Source organism: Alosa sapidissima, chromosome 12 (assembly GCF_018492685.1).
Source record: "Alosa sapidissima isolate fAloSap1 chromosome 12, fAloSap1.pri, whole genome shotgun sequence".
Classification (NCBI taxonomy): Eukaryota; Metazoa; Chordata; class Actinopteri; order Clupeiformes; family Clupeidae; genus Alosa; species Alosa sapidissima.
Window position 1 is genome coordinate 11,102,791 of NC_055968.1, and position 11,441 is coordinate 11,114,231.

Below are 11,441 nucleotides of genomic sequence, written 5' to 3' on the forward strand. Positions count from 1 at the left end.
AAAGCAGATTAGAGACCAGGAAGAACTGCACTGTATCTGTCTGTCTTGTGTTTCTGTCTGTCTGTCTGTCTGCTGTATCCGTCTACTGTATCTGTCTGCTATGTCTGTTTGTCTGTCTGTCTGTCTGTCTGTCTGTCTGTCAGCTGTATCTGTCTGTGCTCCTGTTGTTCCCTTTGAATACCAATCCGTGTCATTTACCCAGCAGGAGTCGGAGATGGAGACGGAGGAGGAGGTGGACATCCTGATGAGCAGTGACATTTACTCCGCCACGCTCTCCACCAAATCCATAACCTTCTCCCGCGCACAGACCGGCTGGCTCTTCAGGGAAGACAAAACGGTCAGGACTCGTGCTCTCGCTGCCTCCCCTTCCTTATTCAGCTCTCCCATGTTCATGTCATAATCGTCCCTCTCTTGGGAGTTGCATATTACTATGTGTGTTAGGTGGACACTGCTGTTTTGAAGTACATGTATGGAGATGTATAGAGACGTGTGTGTGTGTGTGTGTGTGTGTGTGTGTGTGGGCGGTGTGGTGATCCTCAGGAGCGTGTGGGGAACTTCCTGGCTGACTTCTACCTGGTGAACGGGCTGGTTCTGGAGTCACGGAAGCGTCGCGAGCACTTGAGCGAGGAGGACATCCTGAGGAACAAGGCCATCATGGAGAGCCTCAGCAAAGGCGGCAACCTCATCGAGCAGAACTTTGAGGTGAGGCCGCACATGAGGCGTCTTCTGCCAGCTAAGAGGTTTTTTTCCTCTTCAGCGCCACTGGCAGTGCCCCACCCTCACTTCTCTCAGGAAAACTCTGGCGATGTTTCATCTTTAAAATCATGCCCCCAGAGTGTAGCACTGTAGCTGTCAGGCTGAATTAGCTGTTGGCTGCAGCACCGATATTATTATTATTATTATTATTATTATTATTATTATTATTATTATTATTTATCTTTTTTTGTACCACCAGGGGCCTGTTGCACAAAAGCAGAATTAAGACATCCGGGATAAGTTACTGAGCTGCGCTCAATTAATCCAAAACAAGAGCGTACAGGCTTAATTGGTTGCACAACGAGCAAGCCAGGATGAGCAGACACGGATTCATCAAGCCAGGTGAAACCTATCCTGGATAAATGCGCGCTCACGGCTCCCTCAAATAGTCCCCGCCACCGAACACAGATTCACTTATTCACCATGGAAACTAGACATAACTAGAGCGGCTTCATTGCTTCTTCTACGGTGTGAAGTAGGTAGCGATAGCAGAATATTGCAACTAGTGCCGCAACCACCACGCGCGAAATGGTTAGACACTCCTGTGACGTCACATTGTCGCATGACAGGTCGGGAATAAAACCAAATGTTTTAGAGCGCACGTTGAGCGATGTATCCAGAGCAGGGCTGTACCTACACATATTTGTTGCACGTGCTACAAAAATCATTCTTTGCGATGGATGATTTAGTACCAACGTTACACCGGTCCAATACAGTTTTGCCTATGGCTATACCGTGAGACTGAGACGTGTTTTGTTTGTTCGAAGTGCGTGTTTAGGGTGTGAGAGGGGAGTCGATGTGCTTTGATTCTAGCTTGGTAGTAGTAGTCTATGCGATTAAAAAACACGTGTGTGTGAAGTATCCAAACAATGATAACGCTTTCATTATGGCTGCTTTAATAGACCTTGAGCTACTGTACAGTGGGTTGGGTTCTGTTTAGAAGCGTCGCTTTCCGTGATTCACACAGCTGCGTGACATGTATTACTACTGATATGCAAAACTATTAACTTTTCGCCAAGAGGTGGCAGCTTAAGTCCGCTTGATACTGTAAGCCAAAGGAGATTTTATTTGGGTCGCCAGCATAGCCTAGTGACAATTTATGTTGTGTAATAGGCCTAGCATAGGGCCTACCTTATATAGCTTATAGTTTGTTAACAGTCACGGTTTTGTCATAACTCCCTCTATGCATTTTTGCATTTAGAATAGCTCTGAAACCGGGGGCGAACACGTCGCAGGGGGGGGCGGCGCCAGTGCGTGGATATCTCAATTGCAAAATTAAACAATATTTCTATCGGCGCCTACAATGGACTAGGCTGGGTGAACTCAGCCTGATCTGCCGGCGATTCCTTTTCGATTTCTTAAAAGATTGAGCTTGGTTGGCTCATAGTTGCAAAATGCAAGGGAACATGAATCAGCATATTATTTGCACAAACAATAACGGACAGTAGCTCTTCAACTTGGCCCGTAGAAAATGTGTATGAACAGTCTAGCAACGCATTTCATGAAGGCCCTTTTGGACATGTCAGTTATTTGCACCACTGGGTAAAACGGCATTTTGTTTTAGACTACTGGTATTTAATTTGTGCATTGACAATAAAGCTGAATATCATATGAACTAGATGACTAAACTTATGCATATGTAAAAGAAGAAACATTCACAAAAATCCATGACATGACCTATCTTCTTGATAGCTGTTGAAAACTACATGGAACTGACAGGGATTGTTTTGTTTAATAATAATAAATAAATAAATAAATACATTATGCTGCTACCTTCTGCTTTCCCCAAATACAATATAGCCTAACAGGACTGTGCGGCGGTCATATTTTGTACCGCTATACGGTACATCTAGTTAATTTCCTTGTTCATCCTTTTTGGTCATCTATGTAACAAAAGGCTGGCAAATGTAAATTTACTTTTCAGAGTATACAGAACATTGGACGTGTTTGTAAGTTCAGTAGAGTTCTTCAGAAAGGTTCCTTACATAGCAAATTACTAAAAATTTGATTGAACCCAAGGCCACCTCCATGGCTGCCTCCATATCAGTGTTTTATCTGTGTCGTACTTTGCAAATGTGAAGGACAGACAGTTCAGTGTCCTGTTTGTTGCAATTTTATCTTTCTTTTATCTTTACATCTAAATCCGAGTTGATTTCCTCCTCCTGTTAAGCAGTAACTCCTAACCTGAATAAGAACATGGCACCGAAGCCGTATGGTCCAATCTCCTCTTATAAACTGGGCCCATTGGGGCCGTCATCTTGCATGCCGTTTGATCCAATCTCCTCTTATAAACTGGGCCTATTTGGGCTGTCGTCTTGCATGCCGTTTGGTCCAATTTCCTCTTATAAACAGGGCCGATTTGGGCCGTTGTCTTGCATGACGCGGCAGTGAATAATGTACCATTGTTGTCCAGTCCGAGGTCAGAGCAATTCCACTGCTGTGTGTGTGTGTGTGTGTGTGAGAATCTGGCTCTGTGCCGCCCCCCGGCCGCGGCCCTACCTCACCACCAGCCTTCCCCAGCCGCTCCGTCCAGGCCGCCGTCCAACTGGGCCAGCCGGCGGCTTAGCCAAGGCCCCTTAACACCGGGGGGAGTTGCAGGGCCAACTGGGCTGTATGCTGCCGGGGCCCTCCGTGCCTGGGACTGGTGGCGTATTGCCCAGGAGAGGAGGCTCAATCTGGGCTTGAGAATGAGGAGTCCAGGCTGGGCAGGTGGTGCTGATGCTGGTGCTGGATTTTGCCTTGTCATAAAGGTCGTGTTTGTTTACACTGTGTCGCCACAGGACTCCGCCGCCAAGGCTGAAACTCTGCTCTCCCGCTGGACCCTCGGGGTGAGCATTGCTCCTCAAACGCTTTTAAAGCCACACCCACCATCTGCTCCACACTGTAGTCATGTAGCCACCCCCTACACATGCACACATATGCTTACACACACACACGTGTACACACACATGCACACACACGTGCACACACACATGCACACACACGTGCACACACACATGCACTTTCGAACATACACACACACACACTCAGACACTCAGACATATGTGCACATACGTTTCCTGCTCAAAGACATTCACAGTCTTGTAATTGAACACCCCTCCAAAGCATGTTCGGTTCCAGTTCTCCCAGACCAACACACACATTCCTTCTCAAGTGACCAACACACATTCCCTCCCAAGTGACCAACACACACAACACACAACACACAAGTGACAACACACACAACACTGCAGGTGTTTCCCAGGAACAGGAGCCTGTGATTTATAAGTGTGTGAACCACTATCAGCACACTCCTATCCACTCCTGTGCTTCATAGCTAAACTCTGCAGTGTTCGTAAGGTCACTGCAGGGTTAAATGTTCTACCCTCCTGCCCCTGACACCACCCCCCTCAGCCCCGCCCACTCCCCTCTGTTGTGGTCCTTTGTTGCATGGGAACTGGTCTCAGCACGCCCCCTACTGGAAGGTGAATGCAGTTGCCCAAGTGGTGTTCAGTCTGTTCACCTGAAAATAAAGTCTCAGACTTGTCACTAAGGATGCAATAACTGTACATTTCTAAAACCATGTTTTTACTGTTGTTCTCTCATCTTGTGAAAGGTGTTTAATCTCGTCCTTTGCTCTTGTTATCCTTATGAACAGTGTCTAGTATTCTTCCCCTGTGATGTTTTTGCACTGCCACATGTGGGGAGGGATGGTGCTTATCAGTGGGGCTCTGGGAACGCCGCCAGCAGGGTGTGTTCACACTTGCGCGCACGAGCCTCGTTGTTTACGTCCTCTCTGAGGGTGGCATCATCGGTCACTGTGGCGCCGGACGATCCGACGCACAGTGCAGCACAGCAGAGGAGGTTGTTTTTCACGTGTGGCTCTGTGCAGCTGAAAGGACGACTAAATCCCCACACTCACTTGCTCGCACACACCAGTGCCCAGGCCTCAGTGTTCTAGGGAAGCCCCAATCAGACAGCAGCCAGAGCAGGGAGCCACATACCAGGGCCCCCCCACTCGGCATTCACTGTGCACGCGTGCGTGTGGGTGGGCTTAGTTTTGTGGGTGTGTATGTGTGTGCATATATGTGTCTGTGTGTATGTATGAACTTTAGTGTATATATGTGTGTGTATTAATGGGAATTTGTGTGCATGAGTATCTGTTTATGTGTCTGTAGAAATGTGTGTATATGTGTGTTTTTGTGTGTGTATATTTAGTGTTTTGGATCTGTGTGCATGTGTCTTTGCATTTGTAGGAGTGTGTGTGTGTGTGGGTAGCCCTCCAGTCACAACAGCAGGCTGGGCCCACCACCACCGCAGCGGCCGCCACAAATCCCCCAGGAAATGGGAACCAGTCCTGTGCTATTGAGCTCCACTCCAGGCCGCCCGCGTCCACGTGAAGCGGCCGGGGCGGATGTGGGCTCAGGCCTCAGAGCTCAATCCTACAGCTTTCCTGGACAAGCACAGGGATTTCACGTTCGAAATCTTTAGTGATCCCATAAGCGTGTGGCTACCCAACGTGTGTGTGTGTGTCTGTGTGTGTCTGTGTGTCTGTGTCTGTGTTTTGGTCATGCTGGGTGTATGTGTGTTTTCTGTTGTATGTTTTTGATATTTCTAACATTATTATATCCTTGAATTTCAATGATCGCATTACATTTTGAGGGACTAGTTTCTCAGCAGCGGCAGAGTTTTACTTGCTCCGGTTAGTAGTACTGCGCCGAAAAGTAAACAGAGAAGTGCACTCCAATCGGGATACCTAGTAGTAGCCCAAGTAATATCAGTCCGCCGCTGCCTTTGCTTATATGCCTACTACCAACTTCAGGGAACAAAGTATAACTATTGCAATGTGATGCAAGGGTAGTTTTATTTCTAACACTATTCTATCAACACAGACATTTACATTGATAGTCTGGTGTTATAATTCATTTGTCTCGGGTGTACTGTGGAGTGGGTAAGACTGTTTTTAGTGGCAGGCTAACATACTGTTGACTTGCGCTAGCCTAGCACCTGCGAACTCTACAACTACAGTAGAAGGACTGGATGAAACGGATTTGCATATGTTGTGTGTGCCCTGGTGAGCCATGCAAATCTCTAGTGATCTGTCTGTGTACTTGTGTGCATGTGTGTTTGTCTTCTACACTGAGCTGATATAGTAGGTATGGAAGTTGTATGTTGTGTGCGGGTATGTGTGTGTGTAAATGTGTGTGTGTGTATGTATGTGTGTATATGCTAGTGTGTGCTTTTGTGTGTGTGTGTGTGTGTGTGTGTGTGTGTATGTATGTGTGTATATGCTAGTGTGTGCTTTTGTGTGTGTGTGTGTGTGTGTGTACTTGCAAGTGTGTGTGTGTGTGTATGTGTGTGTGTATGTATGGTGTAGGCGGCAGTGAGCTTTGATGTTGCTGGAGGTGATAAGTGTACCCGTAGATAGTGGTCAAGGCCACTCTGCTCGTACAGGAAGCAGGGCAAGGTTTAGCTGAGGACACGCTGAGGTCTGCTGCTCTCACTTTGGTCCACACTCCACTGAACTTTCCCTTATGGACCCATTCAGTCTTTGTCTGGAGGATTTCTGGTTGAACTGTTCAAAACCAATGCAGAATCCTTGAAATTGAAATGAATTGGACTTTATGGTAATGGTCTACAATATGTTGGACTTTATGATAATGATCTACTAAATGAATTGGACTTTATGGTAATGATCTACTAAATGTTGACTTGTTTTTGTGTCTGTTTGTTTTTATGTCCCCAACTTGCCAAGTTGCCATTAGCTCAATGTTGTTTTTTATGCCACTGGAAATGCCTTTGTAAGGGTCTACACATACAAATCACTTATTCGGCTGGGGGTTTCAAACAGAAACATAATGAAATGTTCCTTAATTCAAGAAAGCAAGTATCAGGAATGATCAATTCAGTGTCAAGATGCAAAATCACACATTTTAGCAACTGTTACAATAAATAAATATGATGTGCTGGGTAGACAATGGTCATGACCTTGTAACTGTTCTGTAAGGACATACCGGTAACTCGGGCAGAGTCATGTTCTGCTCACTCCTGCAGAATGTGTAATTGTAGCGAGGCAAGAGTGGTACAAATTCTTTGAAAGGCTTTGTCTTTCAGATTGTCTGAGAAAACGGCTTTGCAATTCGGTAACAAAGCTTTGAAAAGTTTTACTATGGAGTGGCCACTGTCTTGAGCTTGTGGCACATACAGTACATTGTTATGTTTATGTGCACCATACTTATCAAAAAAGTTACAGATTGCTCATTTCAAATTCCTTTTGACAGTTTTCTATTCTGTACTTTTTTCAACTATTATTATTCTTAAGTTATCATTATTAAGTAACTTAAATGGTGTTTAATAATAGTACTTGATAAGGTGTACTGATTTAAATGTGTGTATGTGTGTATCTCCACAAATACCTGTACATTTGATCAGACAAACAGCAGGAGGTATCTCTGCCAAGACTTTTTACTCCTCTCCATAGGAGCACACTGGTAGGCTGCTGCCTGTAGCCTTGTTGCCCCTACCTCTTTCTGCCTCTTTTTTACCTCTAACAATCATTATCTAAGTAACAGTCATTTCTAGAATTAAAGGGCCAAAGCCATAAAATTCAAAATGAATGAAAACGTAACCTTCTCTTTAATTGAGTTTAATAAGGCATTAACATTACAGGGTGTTCTGGGTAATCTGACACTGTAATCTGAGATGTGTACTTTGTATGTTTCAGTTCAGTACCTTGCTTTCAGAAGCCACAGCCTTTAGTTAGTTACACATGGACTCCCTCTGGTGGTCACCTATGTACTGCCTTTCCATCCTCCAAGTCCGAATTTTTACTTGATTCAAAACTGGTGTAAACTGTGACGATTTTATTATATTTATACTCCTCATGAAAAAAGCTATTGTACTATGCTATGGTGTGGCTGTTTATAATAAGCATGAAAACGGCCATTCCTGACCGGGCCTCTCTCTCTGTCTGTAGCCGGTGAGGCGGCAGTCTCTCACAGCTCCTTCTCCAAACACCATCTCCTGGGAGGAGTACATCACGGCAGAAAACGGAAAGTAAGGACTCTACTTGACTTTGTCATGCTTAATCCTAATATACATACTGAATGCTTAATGTGATCACTTTCTCAAACTCTACCTGACTGCAAGGCAGATGTTGAATCTGGGCCTGATTTCACACTACCTAATCTTTCTCTTTTTCTAACACTTATTCACTTGGCCGATACTTTTATCAAAGGGCCACTCTCCCCAGTACAACTCAGGGTTAAGTGCCTTGCTCAAGGGCACAGCGGTATCAGCTGGGACTTGAACCCAAAACTTGTCTGACTATTGCATGTTAGCCCATTTCCTTAGCCACTATGCTACCACCTCCTCAACAACTAGCCAGGAAGACCTCCCAGGCCCTCTTCATTAGCCTGTCAATCATCTGTCAACAGCACTGTCAGTCAGTATGCCCTTCCTCCTTGGCTAATGTGTCTTGTATTTCTGTCCTGGTGTGTCTGTGTCTGTGTCTGTGTGTCTGTGTGTGTCTGTGTCAGAGCTCCTCACCTGGGCAGGGAGCTGGTGTGTAAAGAGAGCAAGAAGAACTTTAAGGCAACGGTGGCCATGAGTCAGGACTTCCCCCTGGGCATCGAGTCGTAAGTACACTCTTAGTATATATGTGGGCATGGAGTCGTAAGTACACTCTTAGAATATATGTGGGCATCGAGTCGTAAGTACACTCTTAGAATATATGTGTACTCTCTCTACTCTCTCATCATAACTGAGTTAGTATAAATATAATCATGGGCATCAAGTCGTAAATACACTACTCTCTCTCTCTCTCATCACCACTGAGTTAGTTTAAATATCATTTTAGTATCAAAAGTTGCCAAGTTTGGAGGCCAGCTAAACTGATTTTCCGTTATTTTCATATGCAATAACTCTATCCATACATCCATCTATGCAAACACACATGCATGCATACATACATAAAATAAATACAATATACAGTATTTATAATATATTATAGTATAATATTATAATATAATATATTATATTACCACAGTTTTGAATTTACATTTGAGTAGTGCTGGTTGCTTATGTGATACAAATGCATCATTCTACTCTTTGACAGTACACAGTCTTCATATGTTACTGTTGGTCTGTGTCTTTCAGGCTGTTAAATGTTCTGGAAGTGGTTGCCCCCTTCAAGCACTTTAATAAACTCAGAGAATTTGTCCAAATGAAACTCCCTCCTGGCTTCCCTGTTAAACTAGGTAGGTGTGACTTGAGCATACTTCTTAACTGTTTACAATGTGCTTGTGTTTCTCTCTGTTCATATTTTGTCTGTATGTCTGTTTAAGTACAAGTATAAGTATACAGTATATACTCTTTTGATCCCGTGAGGGAAATTTGGTCTCTGCATTTATTCCAATCCGTGAATCACACTCAGCACACAGTGAACACACAGTGAGGTGAAGCACACACTAATCCCGGCGCAGTGAGCTGCCTGCAACAACAACGACGTTCGGGGAGCAGTGAGTGGTTACAGTAGGTGCCTTGCTCAAGGGCACTTCAGCCGTGTAGCACAAACCTGGTTGTTGTCAATTACTGTCTCGGTTGTGGGTAAACCCAAAAGCATGAAGACGTCTGTGTTTGAAACACCTCTAACGTCTGTAAACTCTTCTCTGTCCACTCCAGACATCCCTGTGTTCCCTACTATCACCGCAACGGTCACCTTTCAGGAGTTCCGCTACGACGAGTTCGAGGACTCTATCTTCACCATACCCAATGAATACAAAGAGGATCCCAGTCGCTTTCCTGACCTTTGAACCTGCGACCCTAACAACAGAGCGAGAGAGAGAGAGAGAGACAGAAAGCGGCATCTCTCACTCCTAAAACGACTGCTTATGGACTCACAGAAGGGCATTGATGCCAGTGTGTTCCTAATGGGGTGAAATAACATAGGGAGCTTTTTTTGTATATTATGGATGTGCTGTATGTAATGTTTGATCGTAAAAGGGAATATGTTGAACTGACCTGTAGCGAAGCACTGAAATGAATATCTCTCCATGGAACAAAACAACTGCACGAACCGACAGACAAACACTGCCCCTCAACGTGGGGCAAGAAGGGTGTGTGCGTGCGTGTGTGCGTGTGTGCGTGTGTGTGTGCGTGCGTGCGTGCGTGCATGTGTGTGTGCGTGTGTGCGTGCGTGTGTGTGTGCATGTGTGTACCATAAACCTTGGCACCATCCTAATGCACTACATTGCAAAACCCTGTGCTGAGTCAATCGGCAACCAAGAGGTGCTCTTCAACGGACCTATTTAATGCTAATGGTACTGTGTCCAGTACTGCATTACTCTGAAACACAAGGCCAAAGGCCATGGAAACGTGAGTGTGTTTTTCCTTTCCCCTTAATGAATGGTGCGGTCTTCATCACCTTAGATGTGAGCAAAAATGGCATTATAAAGGATTTATGTAAGCCTTTGTTTTCTTATATACTTTTTGTAAGAACTGTGTTACAAATAGTAGGATACACTTTAAAGGACAGGAAAGTAATCAAAGGGGTTGTACATTTTCAAGAAGATGTCTGTATATGGGTGAGTATGAATGATGGAATAGCATCATGACATGTAATGTAAATAGAATTTCTACGGATAAGGAAAGGCTTTTTTCTGTGTGCAAGGGGGAGACTTACCCCCACCCTTCTACCCCTCATCCTTCACCTTTCCGCTTGTCTTTTGTTGTGTTATTAAAGAGCGGGAACTGATCTTTTTTCGTCAGGGTTGGTCACTGGTACTTTTTAAGCCAAGGGTATTGAAGCGCATTGGAATGGCTAGTGGTTGTGTCATGGCTGCTGTTGCGGCTCTCCATACAAGGGCTGTGTGCTGGAGGTCTGTCTCTCCCCAGACTTCCCTCCCACTTAAGACATTTTATTTTCCCCTTAAACATTAGGAAACAATCCTGAACACCTTACTTTAATTTCCTCTGAAACTAAGCAACATCCCTTAAAGGTTTATTAAAGGTTTCTTCATTTGGAAACCGACTACCTGAAGTTCTCCTAAACCTGTTGGTAAATGGATGCCAACTGCTTAATAATTGTCTCTTATTCACTGCACAAGTTTACCTAATATTGCCTAATGAAGTACCTAAGAGAGGATATCTGTTTAGTAGTGTACCTCCTTCGCTGCAACAGAGTGTATGTATATGTATATGAGATGCATTGTTTCATGTTATTTTTCCATGCAAAAGCACTGTGGGAGTCATTATCTTTGCGGGGTGTACTGCAGTGGAGCTGCACCCTGACATTCACCTACTGAATAGTAGTGAAGGATCAGGTGGCTTTGTCTCAATAGGGGAGAAAGGTATCTCACCCATGTCTATTAACTATGATTCATTTTCTGTCCAATGGATGTACAGCATAGTTAATGGAGAATAACAACTGAATGAATGAAGCCATTCAAGTATAATGACATGTGTAAAGCTAACATTTTTAACAGTAGTGTATCAGGTTCTGGGGCTACATTACTATCTCTACACACAAACATGACTGCTTTTTGCTGAATGCTTTGGGGCACACTGATGAAGCACCAGCAAAGTTTATATCTTGATAGCCCCCGGCTGCTTGTCACAGTTGCCCTGACTTGCTTAAAGCATCACTCAACTTTTTATCTTCACCTGTCTCAGCCTGCTATCAATTAGTTGCCTCACTACAGGTTAGT

At 44.5% G+C, this 11,441-nt stretch overlaps 1 protein-coding gene across 2 annotated transcripts in view; it reads left to right on the plus strand.

The window, feature by feature from the left end:
• ankrd13c (ankyrin repeat domain 13C) overlaps positions 1–10,489 on the plus strand; it is a 44,337-nt gene extending 33,848 nt beyond the window's left edge. The window contains exons 8-13 of one of the 2 annotated variants that reach the window (XM_042056613.1): positions 203–337; positions 541–702; positions 7,712–7,791; positions 8,274–8,372; positions 8,893–8,993; positions 9,418–10,489. In XM_042056613.1, the coding sequence (XP_041912547.1) occupies positions 203–337; positions 541–702; positions 7,712–7,791; positions 8,274–8,372; positions 8,893–8,993; positions 9,418–9,548 (708 nt within the window). In that variant the 3' untranslated portion in view covers positions 9,549–10,489. The remainder of the gene's footprint in view (positions 1–202; positions 338–540; positions 703–7,711; positions 7,792–8,273; positions 8,373–8,892; positions 8,994–9,417) is intronic. The other variant, XM_042056614.1, reaches the window with a different exon arrangement.
• The last annotated feature ends 952 nt before the right edge of the window (positions 10,490–11,441 follow it).